This window comes from Oryza glaberrima, chromosome 1 (genome assembly GCF_000147395.1).
Source record: "Oryza glaberrima chromosome 1, OglaRS2, whole genome shotgun sequence".
Taxonomy (NCBI): domain Eukaryota; kingdom Viridiplantae; phylum Streptophyta; class Magnoliopsida; order Poales; family Poaceae; genus Oryza; species Oryza glaberrima.
In genome coordinates this window covers 22,377,229-22,396,936 of record NC_068326.1, presented here as the reverse complement: position 1 = coordinate 22,396,936, position 19,708 = coordinate 22,377,229, and the positions used below count along the sequence as shown (strand labels likewise).

At 42.4% G+C, this 19,708-nt stretch overlaps 4 protein-coding genes across 4 annotated transcripts; 2 read left to right on the top strand and 2 right to left on the bottom strand.

Moving 5' to 3' along the window:
• Positions 1–2,525: 2,525 nt before the first annotated feature.
• LOC127776687 (probable protein phosphatase 2C 7) lies at positions 2,526–7,636 on the bottom strand. The gene is made up of 9 exons (XM_052303197.1): positions 7,459–7,636; positions 6,997–7,354; positions 5,221–5,348; positions 5,051–5,149; positions 4,803–4,961; positions 3,888–3,974; positions 3,663–3,754; positions 3,434–3,508; positions 2,526–2,821 (listed from the first exon to the last, which is right to left on the bottom strand). The coding sequence occupies exons 2-9, from the start codon at positions 7,320–7,322 to the stop codon at positions 2,654–2,656; spliced, it is 1,134 nt and encodes a 377-aa protein (XP_052159157.1). The 5' UTR covers positions 7,323–7,354; positions 7,459–7,636; the 3' UTR covers positions 2,526–2,653.
• Positions 7,637–9,893: 2,257 nt separating this feature from the next.
• On the top strand, positions 9,894–12,313 carry LOC127760776 (probable aldo-keto reductase 1). The gene is made up of 7 exons (XM_052285075.1): positions 9,894–10,064; positions 10,194–10,361; positions 10,452–10,655; positions 10,767–10,939; positions 11,021–11,117; positions 11,207–11,360; positions 11,960–12,313. The coding sequence occupies exons 1-7, from the start codon at positions 10,002–10,004 to the stop codon at positions 12,133–12,135; spliced, it is 1,035 nt and encodes a 344-aa protein (XP_052141035.1). The 5' UTR covers positions 9,894–10,001; the 3' UTR covers positions 12,136–12,313.
• A 2,883-nt stretch (positions 12,314–15,196) lies between these two features.
• On the top strand, positions 15,197–16,322 carry LOC127761416 (uncharacterized). The gene has a single exon (XM_052285710.1). It carries the CDS (start codon positions 15,269–15,271, stop codon positions 16,181–16,183), a length of 915 nt encoding a protein of 304 aa, XP_052141670.1. The 5' UTR covers positions 15,197–15,268; the 3' UTR covers positions 16,184–16,322.
• Positions 16,323–16,516: 194 nt separating this feature from the next.
• Positions 16,517–19,093, bottom strand: LOC127761408 (psbP domain-containing protein 5, chloroplastic). Its single transcript, XM_052285699.1, has 10 exons — positions 18,693–19,093; positions 18,217–18,337; positions 18,073–18,122; positions 17,885–17,952; positions 17,558–17,656; positions 17,408–17,467; positions 17,233–17,292; positions 17,026–17,080; positions 16,889–16,938; positions 16,517–16,768 (listed from the first exon to the last, which is right to left on the bottom strand). The coding sequence occupies exons 1-10, from the start codon at positions 18,976–18,978 to the stop codon at positions 16,670–16,672; spliced, it is 948 nt and encodes a 315-aa protein (XP_052141659.1). The 5' UTR covers positions 18,979–19,093; the 3' UTR covers positions 16,517–16,669.
• Between the last annotated feature and the right edge of the window lie 615 nt (positions 19,094–19,708).

The following is a 19,708-nucleotide window of genomic DNA, read 5'->3' as shown; positions in this document are numbered from 1 at the left end:
ACTTGTACATGTCATTGGTGTTGATCTTCCCCAAAAGGCTTGCAGGTGTCATTCTTGGCAGGTCGGAGTTGATGAGCATGGTGACTAGGGTCTCATACTTATACGGTAGAGCCCTAAGCATCATTTGGGCAACCTCAAGGTCGGTGTAGGTTACCCCAAGCCCCTAGAGATCATTTACAATGGCATTGAGCCTCTCATACATGTCATTCACATTCTCATGAGGCAACATAGAGAATGTCTCATACTGGATCTTGAGGAAATAGAGCTTGGCATCCTTATACTCACTTGTGCCCTCATGAATCTTTGCCAACTTGTTCCAAATCTCATATGCCGTCTCAAGGTTGCTCACTCTATCAAACTCCTCTTGGCTCAAAGAGTTGAACAATGTATTCATAGCTTGAGCATTAAGTTTGACGTTGCATTGATCAACTTTCGTCAAGGGCGACCCGGTGATAGCAAAGCTTACATCAACAATACTCCAAATGTGGAAGCTCATGGCTTTGAGGTGAGTAGACATTTTAATCTTCCAAGTGGAATAATTAGTGCCATTAAACATAGGAGTCTTTCCTACATGGTTCACCTTATTTGACATCTTCTCTCTAGGCGATAAAGTCTAATCAAGAGAGACCAAGCTCTGATACCAAGCTCTGATACCCCAGAGCACACCAACCAGGCCACAACCACCTTTCAGGGGGCCGGTCAGACTGGCCAAGACACGTCGGTCAAACCGGCTTGAGGCCCACGGTCAGACCAGCCCTAGACAGAGAAGCACATAAAACTTTAATAGTGAACCAAGTCTAAATGCAAATGACCTAATGTGGCATTCTGATCATCTCTTTGTTTAGGTCATTAACTCTCTTGATAGTACAGCAAAGCTATAAACAAATCTAGCAAATTTGATCGTCCAAACTCCTCGATCAATTAAAATAAAACCGCCAGTTTTATCGTCTTCATTCCTTTTGTTTTGCGCCATTGATTTTAATCCTCAATAGTCATCCATGGCATACACATCATATGGACATATCTCAAGATGTATAACTTAAGAGAATAGTTAGTCTACAATTAGCGTTTGTCATTAATTACCAAAATCAACGCTGGGGGCCTAGATGCTTCACCCCCCTCTAGTCGACATCTCGATCCTACACGCGTCTCCTTTTTTTTTTGTCCTTCCCTTTTCTCCGTCCGCACGCCCCTTTTTTCACCCTCTCTTTTCCTTTCCTTTTCTACGTCCGCACACCCCTTTTTTCACCCTCTCTTTTTATTCAACTCCTCTCTCGCCTCCTCTCCCCTCTCCTCAAATCCTAAGCGGTGGTGGCGATGCTCCCCTCCCCGAGATGGCGATAGTTGATACTCCCCCCTCCTCGGTGTGCCAGCAGCGACGGCGGTTTGTCCTCCTCCCCAACATGGAACCAATGACAGTTCTCTCCGGCACGGCGGTGGTTTGATTTGTGAATATTTTGTGGGGATTTTTGTGATTTGGGATGTTGATTTAGTAACCACCACAAGGCAGTGGTTTGATTTGGGATGTTGATTTTGTGGGGATTCTTGATTTCGATTTGTGATTGCATTTGGATGATTTGGTGATTCATGTATTTTGTGAATTGGGGGCAATAGGATTGGGAGCAATCAGCATTAGCCGACTCATTGAGCCGACTTTTTTAAAAAATTTCTGCCCCCTAATAGGTGTCGGTTGTCAATTCGTTACCGATGAGGTTCCATCATCAGCGTCAACCTCTGTGGTGCCGTTTGAAAAATCCAGCACCTATGGGGGTTTCCCAACCTACACCAATAATGTTTTCTGTAGTAGTAATCTCCTCTTGTATTCTATTGTGTCAAACCGAATCTAAGGCTTCAATTAAATATCATTACTAACATCGCTGAAATACCACAGTAAACATGACCTGGCTAGCTAATAATAAGTCGGACAAGCTCTGAGAACCGAACGAAGTAACACTGAGGGGTTTGGTTGGTGACTAACTTTGCCACAACTAACCTTAGGTAAATTGTGGCATGGCACAAAAATGTGGCCATAAATTAGTAGGCCACAAGTGTGGCATGGTTTGAAAAAAAAAAAAAGAGAGTGATGGGTTGTTTGGTTCACTCCCAAACATTGCCAAACCTCCATGCCAAACATAGCCAAATTTGTGGCTTATAAATTGATGGCCACACCTTAGGCAACTTTTGGCTAAAAGATGGGTGTATGACATGTGGGCCTTTGAATTGAAAAACTTTGGCATGCCACAACTTTGGAAGTGAAACAAACAAGTATCCTAGAAAGTGTGGCAAAGTTTGGCAAAGTGAGGGAGTGAACCAAATAGCCCCTCATGAATGACTGATGGGCCCAAAGTATGGCAAGCCTAAGTTGTGGTGGCGAAATAAACACCTACCTAACAATTGACTAAGATGTGGCTTAGCAAAGCGAAGTAGTGAACCAAAAGTACCGCAGTTCACACGAGCAACTGCGCCAGCGAACGGATCCATTGCGGCATTGCACAGACACCAAATCCCAAAGCAAGTAGACAGGCTCAAGGTCAATGAACAAACAAATATATAAACGCCCAATGAAGGCCGTATAGTTAAGGTTGCACCGTGATTGATGCCAGCACTCCAGATTAAGATGATAAAATGAACAAGAGAAATAGAACAGAAGAAATCAACTTCGCTCACCAGACGAGGCAGAATCTACGGCCATCTTAGCATGGAGAAATTTTACAACGATGCATGTTATATTGTCGGTGCTTCCACGGGCAAAAGCAATCTCTGCCAGCTTCCGGGCTGCGGCCTCAGGGCCCTCCTCCGCCTTTACAAATGCAACGGCATGCTGGAACAACCAAATTCATTATATCAGAACAAACTTGGGAATGAACAGGGAACAGCCCTTGGTTGCAATTATTCCTAGTTTAGGTAGAAGCAGAAAGAATGTTGATGAAAACACCAGTATACGCAACATTAGATATCAGTTATACAAGAAAGCAAACACATCAATCAACAGAGGATATGGAGGTTTTCAATCATAAAATGACCTGCATTGTCAAACTTATTGCTAGCTTACAAAGCAAATTTTCTCTAAATCTTTTCCATGCGAGCTTCCTAACTGGTTTCAGGAAATATCAGTAGAAAGGGTCCAATATGAATGGTTACTGTTTGGCAATAACTACAAACATGATTAAATCAACACTTTATATCCAGCAAAGCGATCCTTCTTTTAGCTATTGTTAACTGAACCAAAACAATAGTTACACCAGATATGCACTGCTTCAAAGAAGTGCATAAAACAGTGGTACAGACTCATAAAACAGTGCCACCCATTCATCTATTTTATATAATAGTATACGAAAGATAGAGCAGTGTGGATTTTACTTGCGTATATATACAGATGCTCATGAAGGGGAAAAACATATAATGTATCCAATTTGGCATTGGGCATGCTAACCTCATTGGACACCACATCCCACAGCCCATCACTAGCCAAAATCAGAAACTCCAAATCATCATCTATTTCTTGTTCCTGACAGAATTTTGCAGGTCATTATGTACTGTTTTAGTCCATGAGAAGTACATACATGAAATAAAATACCAGGTTCCATGGTAATATCATACTGTTCTATCTTTAACACAAACAGAACAGGAAGATCATAAACATTACAAGATTAGAATATCACCTGGACCTCAGGCTCAGCAACAACGAATCGCTTCAAGAAACGATTACCAAAAGCCCGAGACATTGCTAGTACACCACCAACCCTCCATGTCCCTGCAAAAAACCCATTTCTATTATCGGCTAAAACATCTTTCAGAAAATCATTTGCCATGCGCGTGTGATTGAATTTCAACCAAGTGGATAGGCAGAAAAAGCAAAAACTTCCACCCAGAGGCATAATACTTACCAGACCATGTCACAACCCCTCCAGCATTCTCAATCCGTTTCCGCTCATCTTTTCTATTTGGTTTGTGATCACTAGAGAGTGCAATAGCTGCAAAGAATAGATCAAAAAATGAGTAATTAAAAAAAGAGATTAAAAATGCTTTAACAGCATATCATAGGATGCATCTTGAAAGAAGGAAATCAGGAAAAAATGACATTAACAATTTAAAGGCATCCACCAAATTCTTTCAATAAATGAAAAGGCAAAGAAATGATGGCAAAAAAATATTTATTCAATTGCAGCTTCCTCAAGAAAGTATACTTGTACATCATTCACATACAGTTTCCAAAGATAACTGCATATGTAAATCATAAACAAAAGGATTCTCTGTCATCACTTGCATTACACAAATCCACTTACGACATACATAATTCAACTCAGTATTGTCCAATAATAACCCCATTGTCATAAAGAAAGTACCATTTTCGAATAAAAGGATTTGAAACAAACAAGCATGATGATTTATTTTCCATCGAAACAAGGTTGACACCTACTTTGCTGTATTTATTTTCTGTATTCCTACTTCATCTGAAAAACAAAGTATTTCAATCATGTCACCATATTGATAAGTAATATATTCCACTATTCCAGACATGTTTTCTCTACCATCTTTGCCATCCCTCTTACAATGAAACCCTTTCCAATTAAAAAAAACAACAGGAATAATGGATTCATTGCAATTGTTAACATGTCCAACGCATGCCCATCACCATTAACTAGCACCAAGAACACATAGTCCTGAATTATGATATAATCCATGGTGAAAACTCCAATGCTGCTTTCACAAATGAGACATGCCCCTCAATGCTATTCAAGTATTAAGCATTATTATTAAGAAACAAATCTTGAGAAAAAAAAAAAAGCTTGCACTTGCACCTTTGCCAGCCTTTGACATCACAGTTCGTGAGTCACCAACATTTGCCACATAGATATGGTTACCAACGAAAATTGCTGTTGATGCAGTTGACCCATCCTCTCTATTAATATTAGTCTCAGCATCCAAGAAATCAGAGTCAGTTTTTCTGTAGGTCTCACCTGGGAAATACCATTTAGTTAGATCTGTTGATTAGCTACTAGAAGCACAAAATGATCTTGAAATAACGTTATCTGAACTAACATCATACTTATTGCTGATTTTGTATCAGTGATGAATGACGGATGTTTCAGAAGATTTTCAAATAAGTGCTTCTTTAAATGCTCAGCAGCATGTGAACCACCATGACCTATAATGATAAAGAATTTTAGTTTGAATGAATACATATATATTATGGTGTTTGAAAGGTAAATCTCTAACCATCAAATATTCCAAAGAGGTTTATTTGGTTATCATCAACTTTTGATGATTTTATGTCATAGAAGTCTTCCATGTTTGCTCTTCTCCCTCTAAAGCTTGAGTATCCACAACTCATTCTTCCATCATCACTGTAACCACAGATACTCACAGAGAGAAGAATTCAGAAAGTTAATAGACAAATAAATTGACTTATGCTGCCATGCACGCTCAAGTTTAAACAATCCATGTGATCAGGTGACAGGTGATAAGATCATCTCCAATTGATGCATAATTTTGCATGTGCTTGAGGTGCCACTGCCACTGTACCACATTGCTAGCATCTGTATCTAAATGCAATGTCATAAATGTGTTAGCTGTAAACACAAGTTTGGGTTCAGATAGACAGCTGCGTTAAGGTTAGCCAATCCAGTTATCTTAACCATAAACCAAGCGCAGTCAATCTTCAGAAGCTGCAAAACCTTAAGCAGACTGCGGCTAGAGAAGCCTTTTAAATAGCATAAACACTAAGTATTGAGATGCTAAAAGGCTAATGCCCACAGCTTCACTCAGAAGTGATAAACCCAGCACAAGCGCATAACCTAATGCTTATTTGTTCCACATGCGTGACGAAATCCCTAGGCATCAAAAAATCGTTTTATGTATTACTGCACATAAAACGCATAAATAAGTGGCAGGTAATGGGCCACTCATGATATATTTGTAGGTCCTAATATGTATGATGATTTATCATTCACGCTATGCGCGATGATTTTTGGGCCAGTGATAACTTCCATTCCACATTCCACAGACATGACTTCAATTAGTGACTTTTTAAAGCTTTTCATAATCTGATTTTTAAGCATTTGTGTTTTTCTTCTGATGTTATTCAGATAATAATATTATTGCAGAAATATAGGTCTTGATTCTCACTACTTAACGGTAACTCAAGCAGTTAATGGAACTAGTACATGATTATGTATCTTACAAACAAGCATCTAAGACTAACATCCCCATGTGGTATTAGACCTATTGGTGTACTAAGAATTACTCCCTCCATTTTTTTATATTTGACGCTCTTGACTTTTGAACATAAGTTTAACCATTCGTTTTATTCAAAAAAATGTAATTATTTTGTTGTGATTTGTTTATCATTACAAGTACTCTAAGCATGACTCATATTTTTGCATAGTTGCGTAATTTTATTGAATAAGACGAATGGCCAAATGAATGCCTAAAAGTCAACACGGCAAACATTTATAAAAAATGGAGGGAGTATATATGCACGTGATCATGAACAATTATATCCTTTGGCCATTTTTTTCATTATAGGAATCAGTAAGTTTGTAGCTTTAAATTCAATGCAAGAGTTAGGAACTACATAGAAGAGTTATGATCTCATTGTGCTCAAGTTTCTCCAGCTTATAACCAAAGTGATAAGGATCAAAAGCTACGGGTTTCCCTGGTGAATGTATTACTTTAACCGTACCAACATGCCTGGATGCAACTGCATATATTATCAACAATCGGAGGAAGCCGTGCAAATGATAGGTCAGTTCCAATCAACAAACGGAAAAGCATCAGACCTAATTGTAAGTTGCTACTCCTACGCAACACCAATGAATACAAACAAATTACATGAATCTAGACGATTCCAATTTTGAAAAAATCAGACGTAAGTGTAAAAGTGTAACTTGCTACCACGCTAACGCAGACCCAAAATTATTTTAAACTAAAACGAACAGTAGGATAAACCACCCGGTAAGCTAGAGAACAGAACGCCGTGAAATGACAGGTTACCTCTTCCATCCGCCGCAAATGTACCTAGCCTCGTCATCCTCGTCGCTCCCCTTCGGAGGCCCCGTCGCCGTCGCCTCCGCCACGGTGGTCGCCTCCCCGACCTCCCTAGCGCCGGCCGCCACCGCCGCCTTGCCCCCCGCGCAGAACCTCCGGTGCTTCAGCGGGTGCCGCACGCCGAGCCTCTTGTCCCTGCCCGGCCTCGGAGGCCGCGCCGCCCTCGCTATCGCCGCCGCCGCAGCCGCCGCCGCAGCCGCCGCAGCAGGTGGGCACAGCGAGCTCGACCCCGCCTGATCCTCCTCCACGCCGCCACCGCCGTGCGCCGCCATCAGGATTCGCACCCCCCCCCCAACCCCGAGACCTAGCAGAAGAAGCAACAGAGAGAATCAAAACCTTCGCTCGTAACACATTCAAAAACACGCCACATCTCGGCGTGGGCACTGGGCAATGCGGGCGCGTACGGACCTTCGGGGGATCGGATCGGGGTGGGGCGGGAGACGAGGCGAGGCGAGCGGATCGGGAAGGGGAGAGGATCTAGAAGGTTCTAGATTCGCGCGTACAGGTGGGAGAGCTCATCTCTGAGCTGGACGCGGGGGAGGGAGGGATGGGAGCGAGACGAAGCGATTGCAAGCGAAGGGAGGAGACGAGACGAGGCTATAAAAGGGAGAAATAGCTTCTTTTTTTTTCTTCGATTCAAGTTTCCTCATATTTGCCCCTTTTCTTTTCCTGGTGGGCTGGCCCAGGAAGATTTTGGTCACTGGATAGTGGGACCAGGTTATGTGGGCCCATTTGTCAGTGATGCGGGTGTTGGTGGGGGGACAATTCGAGTGCCGGGCGCCGCGGGGGTTTGACGGTTTGACCTGGTAGGGCTCGTGGAAGCGGCGGCTGGTCCCTGTCAGGTGGGCCCAACAGGACTCTACGATGGGATTTTTTCAGGATTGCTCGGCCCCGCAACTAATCACGCATGGGCTGGATTGACAGACCTGTTCGGCCTTACCAATTCAATGGCAGAGCTTTTCTTTTTGAACATGGCATAGCTATTTCAAAACAAACAAACAAACAAAATTAAAAGATCAAAGAACCAGAAAAAATTCATGCGTACAACGAGAGCAAACGGGGGCAGCAAAACAAAATACGTTGCACTGCTACAATATATATGTCGTAAATGGTAATGGAAAATTCATTGCAATTGCACAAAAATAGGTTTGTCACCTGTCGGCTGTCGGAGAATTTCAAATCTACATTTGTTCTAAAAGTAAATTTTTTTTACAAAATTATAGATGTTTGATAAAATTATTGTAAAACTACATATTTAACAATAAATTCATTATAAAACTATAAATTTAAGGCTAAGTACCACAAACTACATATTTAATAATAAAATTATCATAAAACTACATTTTTATATAGAGCAAGGTTATTAATCTACTCATATTCTGATGGTGATAATAAAAGAGGTAATTATATTAAACAAAATAAAAATAAAATATAGATATCTATTGTGTTTCACATAGCATGTATAGCAGATTTATATTTTAATACTTTCAGTACAATAAGTATTACAAAAGCATGTCGGCATGTGACGTGAGAAAGGGATCCTACCAACTAATGGAGTGCAAAATTTCTATCGATTTATACAACAACTAAGGGCAACCAATTTCAAATTTTTAAATTAGTTTACGGGCTTTTTTTTTCCTCCATTTTCATCGCTAAGATTTGACCCTTAAGAGCATCACCAACCGTTATCTTATTTCCTTCCCAAAATTGATTTGGGGATTTTTACTTAAAAAATCGGATCCAACATATCCCCAAAGGCCTTACACTAGTTTTGGAGTTCTCATCCCTATATATTTTGTATTTTGGATTTGAGGGCGAGAGAGCGACTCCCAATCTCTAGTTTGCGCATTTCTCATGTGCTTCCCGCGTGAGCGGCGATCGATCTTTCTATGCGCGTGGAAGGAAAAAAAACAAAAATTTCTATTGATAGTTTAACATAAGGCCCACTTTTAGATGTTGGGATTGAATTGAATTTAGCCTATGTTTTGGAGGAGGAGATTTTCCACTTCCGATTTTCAATTTAGTAAACCTAAAATTTAAATTTTGGAGATAAATTATTGCAAATCTGTTGGTGATGCTATAAGACAACTAACAATATACGAAGTAAGTATTAACCATTAAAAATACTTTTTTATTTCTTTGATCATATATTTTTGGATAAAATTGTCTTTCAAAGTCTAGTAGTAACTAAAATATTTTAATGGTTTGAGATACGACTGTTAAACTGTAAAAAATAAATACAGCAACCACTTGTGATATTAAGGTTTAAACAACTAATGTCAGAAAACAGACTATAACGAACTAATAACCCAACAGTTTTAAAATTCTTTTTTTTTACTAAGGCCGATTCTTCTAATTAAATTTTTTACCGTGTTCCATAAAACATCATCATTGTCAAAGGATAATTATCTAAACTATCGAGCAGACATTTACTTGTTGTTTACATCTCACTTAAATAATTATTAAAAAATCAACAAGATAAATTAATATGCGATAGACCACTCCACAAACATGCGATGTCAAATGTAACTTCAAAATGTTGCAAAGAAAAAACAAATTTGACCGTAGAAATATACGTTAACTAGTCGTAATTTGATTTTTTTTGTGTGTGTGAAAAGAAATCAATTTTAACTTATATGGCTGTAGAGTGATATATCACATTTAATACCTCTTCTTAAAATGTTTAATTTTTTATAACTATTAAATTTACCTGCAAATAAGAATGATGTCACGAGAAAATCACTCTCATCATCAAATCAAGGGAACCGTATGAAACACTGGCAAATGGCACGTGGCGTTGTGGCAGTGACTGAGCACCTAAATATCCAAAGCAAGAGGCCAGAGGCGTTGGAGAACAGAACAAAAGTGGAGACTGCGATTCACTTCCACTCCCTTCCCCACTGCCTTCCTCCTCTCACTCTCACTCCCCCTGCGACCGCCGCCGAGAGGCCATGGCGGAGCAAGCTCCACTGGCGCCGATGCCTCGAGTCAAGCTCGGCACCCGGGGCCTAGAGGTGAACATGCCCGCTTGCTCGATCGTCAATTCGTACTTCCCCGTATTTCCGTTCGTTCGGTTTGCGCTGAATCGGCCAGTGACAGTGAGTGTGAATCGATGGATGTTGAATTCGACGACCTTGCTGTAGGTGTCCAAGCTGGGGTTCGGGTGCATGGGGCTCACGGGCGCGTACAACTCGCCGCTCGACGACGACGCCGGCGCCGCCGTCATCGCGCACGCCTTCCGCCGCGGCGTCACCTTCTTCGACACCTCCGACGTCTACGGCCCCCTCGCCAACGAGATCCTCCTCGGCAAGGTCGGGGCCCTTCCCTTCCTTCTCGTTCTTGGTTTCTTGTGGTTGGATTGGATGATGACGAGCTAACCCCTATCGCCTTCGGATTTCCAGGCGCTGAAGCAGCTGCCGCGGGAGCAGGTGCAGGTGGCCACCAAGTTCGGGATTCGGCGGGGCGCCGACGGCGTGCGCGCCGTGTGCGGCCGGCCGGAGTACGTGCGCGCCTGCTGCGAGGCCAGCCTCGGCCGCCTCGGCGTCGACTACATCGACCTCTACTACCAGCACCGCGTCGACACCACCATCCCCATCGAGGACACGGTCTCTTGCTCCACCTCGCCCCCTTTCTTGATTTCTTTCTTCAGTTCTTTACCCTTCCTCACACACACCTTGTAAATTCTTGTATTGCCATTCGGGTTGGTGCTGAACTAGATTGGTGAGCTCAAGAAATTGGTGGAGGAGGGGAAGGTGAGGTACATTGGGCTATCGGAGGCGAGCCCTGACACCATCAGGCGAGCTCATGCCGTGCACCCAATCACTGCAGTTCAGATGGAGTGGTCTCTCTGGGCTCGTGACATTGAACCCGAAATTGTGCCGCTCTGCAGGTGAATTCCGCATCGCAGGTTTTACTAATGATTGATTGCTCATGCAAGTAAACTCATCGCAATCCATGGACTCCATTCCAGGAAGTTGGGCATTGGAATTGTTCCCTACAGCCCTATCGCCCGCGGGTTTTTCGGAGGGAGAGGAGTGACAGAACAATTGTCTGCTGAATCTAATTTGGTACACTCTACTCTAAGTGCCATTCCTTGATCTGCAGCATACAATTACTTTCAGTTACTTAGGTATGAACTTTGTTTTATTCTTTCCAGCAAGGACATCCACGATTTTCTGCTGAAAATTTGGAGAAGAATAAACAGCTTTATCTGAAAACGGAAGAGCTGGCCAAGAAGCACCAGTGCAGCCCTGCTCAGCTAGCTTTAGCTTGGGTTCTTCATCAAGGGGATGATGTGGTCCCAATACCAGGTGAGTGCTATAACCCCGTCCTGATGTAACTGATAGTGCACAATGCAGATCTATATGGCCAATGCTTTCTCCCTTTTCTTTTTTACCTTGAGATAAAGGGATTGATGGATATTCAAATCTCTTTCCTTGTTAGTGAAATGTGTAGTTCTGACAATAGAGCAAGATACACAAAGAGATAATATAATCGGATAAGCATGTAGTTTAATTGTGAATTTGTGATAGTGTTTTGTTCGGGGAAAAAAAACATGGCTGCGAAGCATTTCATGGTAACATTGAGGTTTCAATTGTGATATACTTGTAGTAGTTTATTTGGTTGTAAAACAAAGGAGAAACACCCCTCTTTTGCCTCACAGTTTGTGCTACATGATGTTAACTTCAAACTTGTAGTGATGCATCTTTTTTTACTAATCTATAGCCCAAAAAAAATTGTGGCTCCAAAAAATGGTATGATTCTACAATATTGTTCCTCTTAATGCTTGTTGTTACCTTCAACTCTTCAAGTCCCAAGCACGGACATAAGCAGCAAAGCTCGTTGTTTGTATGCTCTAATATGCCGTGATTGATCCATCACTGAGAAACAATTCGTTACATTTTCTCAGGAACAACCAAGATAAAAAACCTAGATGCCAACATTGACTCCTTAAAGGTGAACCTCATGGATGATGACCTGAAAGAGATCTCTAGCCAGGTACGCGAAGAAGATGTCGCTGGTGGAAGACAGTATACCTCATTTGCACATTACACCTGGAAGTATGCTGACACTCCAAAGAAGTAAAGCTAAAAAAATTATTAGTATATCAAAGATATTGCCTGATTGCTATTCTCCCTGCGTATGTGCTGGATGGTGTTAAATGTATGCCTTGTGAATGCTCTCTGCGGTTCTAATAATGTACTGCCAATAACAAATTACTGCACTTCCACTCGCCTTTGAGAGCTTCACGAAACATATAAAACTTGCTTAAGCACAATTTTTATGTCTGCATTCTTTTAGTCCTTGTATAGACTGAAAGTGGAGTGTTCGTTGGTTTGGTGGCTAATTGGCTAATTCTGTCACACTTGTGGCAAGCAAATTTAACCAACTGAAACTGATTAATACCATAATTGTGACACACCACACTTTTTTAAGTCAATGGCAATGCCTCTAGTTGCCACCATTGTGGCGAATTGCGGATGCCACGCAAGCCCTTAAGGTATGGTTTATCGGTTGTATGTTCGCAACAAATTTGTGAGGCAAGCAGATGTATATGCACACTGAAAAATGGGTGTACTTACACAGACGCGTATCAGTACATAAAAACAGTGATTTGTGAAGACGATGCCCTGGCCACTGGAGACTGAGGGAGCGTTTGGTTCCCTTGCCTAGCTAGCCTTGCTAGGCAAAGGCAAACCAACTCATTGCCTGCTTGCTAGGTTTGCCGTACCCGTCCGTTTGGTTCGTTTGCTTTTAGCATTCATCCATGACTGGAAAGATGGAGTGATTTAACAAGAAGATGGCAGCGAAATAGATACACGATTTGCTAGCCCGATAGTTCGGCAAGAATGGAGCCTGGTTGTTGAAGAAAGTTGCACGTGTCTCGGAGGAAAATAAATCGCTTCATCTTATCGCTATTTTTTTCACGCGAGGAGTTTGCCGTCGGAGGCGAGCCGATTTGGCTCTCCCTCATGAGCCAGCCTTTTCTCGCCCCTGCGGGCCAGCTCACCCTCAAAAGTTAGGATTTTTTCACAATTCCAAACGCCTGGTCTTGCCTGGCTAGGCTAGGTTTGATCTAGCGCAAATCATAATTGGCGCGTACGCGCCCTCGGCGCTTTCTCAGCGCCCACACGTCCCATCGTCAGCCATTCTCAGCGCTTGCGCTGGCGAGACGCGCGTTTATTTTTTTCGGAATTTTTCTCTATACGTATAAAACTGATTCGGTTAGTTCTAGGTAATGATAATAATTAAGATAAGATTTGTCTTTTTTCCGAAGATTATTTTAAGTAATAGATTGAAAAGAAATCTATACGTGAAGTCAAATTCTGAAAACTTTCAACCCAGTTTTGAAAACTTTCAACCTAGATTTGAAAACATTTTGAAGTTAAATTTTGAAAACTTTCAACTTTTCATCCCAAATTTAAAACTTTTCATCCTAGATTTGAAAACTTTCAAGCCAGATTTGAAAACTTTTAACTCAAATATAAAAACTTTCAGCTCAAATTTAAAAACTTTCAATATAAAATGAAAACTTTTAACTCAAATATAAAAACTTTCAGCTCAAATTTAAAAACTTTCAACATAAAATTTAAAAACTTTCAAGTCAATTTTGAAAACTTTTAACTCAAATTTAAAAAATTTCAATACAAAATTTTAAAACTTTCAAGTCAAAATAAAAAACTTTCCAATTCTACATTTGTAAGGAGGTATGCAAAAGATTAAAAAAAATCAGAAAGAAACGGAGGAAAAAAAAGCGCTCAGAGACAAAAAAAAAAAAAAAAAAGGTGCGAACATGAAAAAAAAACGCACACCGTTTTTTTTACATGGTAAGTGCTAGGGTTAGTAGGAACGCGCGCGGCTTCCCGTTCTAGCGCGTGTGCGCGCAGTAGGAACACCCTTGATCTAGCCTTGGATCCAAACGCACCCTGAGATTTTCTCTAATGTACGGGTTGACTCGGACGCTTATATTTACGACTAATTATTATCCGTTTATCGTCACTTCGTCAAGCCCAAGACATATATGAATGAGAGAATCTATTCTATACCACTGAGTTTGATCGAGTTCAACGATTTGCCATCGACATTGTCTCCTTCTATAATATACCGACGACTTTATGAATTGTTCTATAATACGCTATTGGGCTGGGACTTCTTTTCAAAAATACCCAAAATACCCTTAGAGACATACAAGATTAACAATTGATTTATCTCATTAGAAGTTTCAAAAAAATATAAAATTTTTTATGTGGCCTCATTACACAACATATAAGTTTGTATACATGTTTCAAGTTTTTTCTGGTATATTTAGGTTTTAGAAAATAATATTTTTATGTGGTATATGAGTGAAAATTTGTTTATACGAGAGATAATAGCACAAAAATATCTTATGTAGTGTACGAAAGATGATTTATATAAAAAACATCAATAAAATGTATTTTATATAGCATATAACAAATGAGTTATATATTTTTTTTAAAAAAAATGTAAAAAACTTGAAACTTCTATACAAACTTCCATGTTGTGTAAGTAGGCCATATAATTTTTTTTATATTTTTTTGAAACTTCTAATAGGATAAATTAATTGGTAACCTTGTATGTCCATAAGGGTATTTCAGGTATTTTTGAAAATAGTGTCCAGTCCAATGACGTACTGTAGAACAATTGATAAAGTCACTGGTATATTATAGAAGGAGATAATGTCGATGGCAAATCGTTGAACTCGAACAAACTCAGTGGTATAGAATAGATTCTCTCTATATGAATAGGGTATGTTTGTGCGCGCGTTTACAGTGATAATGTGGACGCGTTGTAAAATTGTGTTTCTAAAAAAAACTCTATTTTTTTACATGATTTTTTTTTCTAATTTCATTCGTACGCTGAATAACAAAGGTTAAATAAACAGAAAATCCATCGAACGGCGTCCCGTGGCACCGGTGCTGTGGTCATCCGCCTTGCAGGCTATTAAAATCACACGTGAGACGCGCCGTGCAATCCGTGACCGATTCCCATTCGGCCATAAACGCCGTACTACGTGCATGGCACGCTAATCCTCTCTCGAGTACTCCTACTCGACACGGAGTCGGCCTCGTCAGCCAGCTATAAATTCACGCGCCGCGCCAACCTCTCGCAACTAACCGCGCCACGTATGCCGGGTCGCACCCAACCCAAACCCAAAGGTCGCTAGGAACTCGCTAGTACTCCCACCCACCCACCGATCATGTTCGCGCCGACGTTTGCGGTGGCCGCCGCTCTGGCGCCGCCGCCGCCTCGAGGAGGCGGAGGCGGAGGAGGGGAGTTCGACCACTTCGTGGTGGTGGACTTCGAGGCGACGTGCGAGAGGGGCAGGCGGATCTACCCGCAGGAGATCATCGAGTTCCCCGCGGTGCTCGTGGACGCCGCCACGGGCCGCCTCGTGTCCGCGTTCCGCGCCTACGTCCGCCCGCGCCACCACCCGCGGCTCACCGACTTCTGCCGCGAGCTCACGGGGATCGCCCAGGGCGACGTCGACGCCGGGGTGGGCCTCGCCGAGGCGCTCCTCAGGCACGACGAGTGGCTGCGTGCGGCCGGGGTCGTCGAGGGCGGCGGGCGGTTCGCCGTCGTCACGTGGGGCGACGCCGACTGCCGCACCATGCTGGAGCAGGAGTGCCGGTTCAAGGGCATCGCGAAGCCGGCCTACTTCGACCGGTGGGTCGACCTCAGGGTCCACTTCGAGGCGGCGTTCGGCCGCGGCGGGCGGCGGGTGAAGCTGCAGGAGGCGGTCAGGGCGGCGGGGCTGGAGTGGGTGGGGCGCCTGCACTGCGGCCTCGACGACGCCTGCAACACGGCGCGCCTCCTCGTCGAGCTCTTGCGCCGCGGCGTCCCCATCTCCATCACCGGCTCGCTGCCGGCCGCGCCGCCGCCGCTTGAGCAAGCTCGTAAGCAGCAGCAGCAGCAGGAGATGCAGCAGCTGCTCGTCCCGTGCGGCGCGGCGGTGTGCTGCTACTGCGGCGTGGCGAGCACGGGAGGGGTGATGGCGATGCCGGGGTCGACGCAGCGGCGGTGCTTCTACGGCTGCGGCAACTGGACGGCGGTGTCCGGGGCGACGTGCCCCTTCTTTCTCATGGGCGGCGTAGTGGATTGTCCTATAAATTAGCAACTCTGTGCTGGGAATTCTTACACACAAAAAAAATATATATTATGTAATCAAATTACAACCGATAGCCTTTTTTCATGTTCAGTTTCAGTTTCTGATCTAAATGAAATTATAGGAGTACCATTTTTTGCTGAATCAAGCTGCCCTTTTTTTTTTTTTTTTGCTGTCCTGCTAATGATTTTGTTGTCGTTTTGAAGATCCGACTACATTGTCCCAATTTTCGTTCAAAAAAAGACTACATTGTCTTAATATGCATTTAAAAGATACTTTTGGTATTTGAATAATCAGATAAAAAATTTGAGATGACTGCCAAAAGCAAACTATGTCCCTAGGCTTCATTTTGCACAACTGAACTAGGCTTCATTTTGTAGAACTGAAAGTGCAGACATCACTGAAGCATCCATTACAGGAAAATATGTTCTAAAACCTGATGTTCCAAGATCACCTAAAACGTGAAACAGTAAAAGGAGGAAACGAATTGCAATGTCACCAAAATCTCCATGGATCCTGGTATGGAGGAACATAATTTTCTGTAGGGGGTAGGAGGTGAAAGGATGCCACTGTTTTCTGTAAAGAAGGCCCCATCTGCGTAGCAAACATTTGATTAATTGATCAGAATCTAAACAAAAAACAGTCTCAGAACATGTTCCTCCTGTAACTGCAACAACGATAATGAAATCAAACACCAGGGCATGCAAAACTCACAGATTCCCACTGCTTGCTGAGTGTTGAAGCATTCAAGGAGTACAAGTAACCTAATCAAAGAAAAGGAGAGTGAACAGAACAATCCTTCAAATGTATGGATGAAGTGAATGATCAAAATTAGAAAAATGAAATGATACCATCTCGTTCAGCAGTGCAGGCTACGTTATGGCGAAACAGATTTGGTTCTGGTGCCTGAAGAAACAAATGTAATCATTAGGAACACTTATCTGATTGTCAATCTGTTAATACTACAATAACAGGAAAAGTTTATCTGTATTGCCTTTGTGAGTTTGTATTGTATGTCCCTACATTTATTTACAGATGTATACATCCCAGAAACTTACAGATTGTGTAGGAGATTTCCGAACTAGATACTCATAGTACCAGTATGGTTCTCCATCGACCTACAAATAAAATTCAAGATGTATAGATGCATTCAATTGCAGGAAACAAAATCTATTTTGGAAGAATAATTGTATCATGAGGATAGAGGTAATAGGCAAAACTGATCAAACTTACATCTGAAGAGTGTGCATCAAGGACAGAACTCTCTGTCATGCGTTGGCCTGTCGTCACCTTCTGCAATGGGATACAGTTTGTTATAGAAATAAATAGGGATCATGCAAAGCCACAATCGCAATTGTCCTTTACATGAACACAAGAAATTACCAGTGAAGATTTTTCAGCCAAAATCCAATCAGCAACATCTTTTGGATCCCACTTGCTCTTGTCCTTGGAAGGCGGAAAACGTGAATTTGGCGGCCCAATCTGCACCAGTCAAATGATGCACATTAGTACATTACTATGCTGATATATTTATTGCACTGTTACAGTTTAACTGGTGTGATCCCTACTGATAGTTTCGTAACATGACAGTTTGCGCCAAATGGTAACATTGTGATCGTAACTACCCACGGAATTCAATTGAATCGGTATAAACCTAGCACATTGCAAATCTATACAGTTTCTAGTACTGGATAGTATTTGAAGAATTACCGAGACTGAGATGACAACGTTATGTATCATGTCAACTCGCTCCGATACAATACGTTGCCGTGCATCAGCTGTATAAAGTTCCAGTCAGCTTTTATCATGAACCATAAAGGATGCGAAATTTGGAAGATCCTGCGCTCAACAAGGCAAAAGAAACATTGCGAATTATTGTTATACCAGAGGCTACTCACGAGATAGTGGTGCAGCAGAGGAATATCGTTCTGGTTTTCTGGATTCTACCCTGGAAACAGAATATATAGCAAGTTCCATTCAGAATGGCAAAACAACAAAATTAGCCTCGCGGGGAGAACAGAGAATTTTTTAAATTGCAGTACCATTTGAATGTGAATTTCTTTCCTGGCAATTCAACTGGGTAAAGAAAAGAATATGCATTGATCGGGTCAACTAGCGTAGCCATTTTCACATCTTCATCCATCTCGGCAACAGCATGCGAATCTACAGAATCATCATGACTCATCAGCAATGTACTCACCAACACATACAAAGTACAAACTGGATAATGAAATACGGAGTAGAAAGAGAACAGCAGGTGGCACATGCCCATGAGCCCATCATCCATAGTACTCCATTCTAAATAGTTCAGTTTCAGAAAAATGATAATACAGCTCACAATTTCACTCTGAAATTTAGAAATGATATGCCCTAAAATTGCCACACTTAGACAGATCATCAGTCACGTAATACGAGTTAAACGGAGATTAAACATGCCCACAATTAACAGTTTCCATTCACGGTCGAGAGGCAAAAAGTAAAGTAGAAGCCACAGCTCGTCGATTTCGATTCCGCTCACCTGAAACCGGGAGGACGAGCACGAACGAAGACACGAGGCCGGACAGCAGCAGGCGCCTCCTCTCCAGGGCCAACCCGTCGCCTCCCGAAGCGGGGCCGCGCGCGCTCACGCTGGAGGAGCACGGGACGAGCGCCGCGCGGCGTCTCGTCCCCGTCGACGTGGCGCGCGCGCGCCCTCCTCCTCCTGTGCCAACCGCGAAGCGGAGGGCTTGCCTGGGGTGGAGCGAGGACGGGGTGGGGGAGGGAGAGGGAGAGGGAGGAGGGGAGAGAAGAGCAGCTGCCGCCATGGCTGCTCTGCTCTGCTGCTGCCTCCTTCCTTGCCTCTAGCCTCTCGCTGCTTCGCTCGGGAGTCGGGAGAGGGCTGGATTTTCTATCCAAACAGTTTGCTACAGAAGAAGAAAAGATCTCTGCAGCTTGTCACGTATACTACTATTACAATAGGATTTTTGGCATATAAAGCCACTATAAATGAAATATAATGAAATTGAGACCAGTATTTATTTCCACCTCTTGTCATGCAAACTGGTGGGGGGGAAAGAAAAGCTACAACAAATGACAAGACTCCTGCTAGCCTGAAGCCTTGAGGCTGAAATGCGAGGAAACATGGGGAGTGGCCTTTTGCTCCAAGAATTCAACTTTTTTTTCATCTAAAAAAAAGAATTCAACTTTTTTTTAGTGAAATTTATGCAAAGATATTGTGAATACAACAGGAAAAAAATACAAAGCACAACATAATACATCTCACAACACATGCTCGAAGAAAAATATATATAATATCATAATACAACAGAATAGATTTTTTTTTCACAAATACAAGTTCCCCGGAATGGTATCTAAACTAGAATGATCATGAGCAGTTTCTACTTTTCTCATGATTAAAAAAAGAAACAGGTACCACACTCACACACCCCCACGTGAATACATCCCCTAATATGCGCTCGAGGAGACGAAGAGACGGAGTGCAATGATCTAACCTTGTGAAATTAAAGCTTTGACAGCTGAACTACGTGTGGGTAT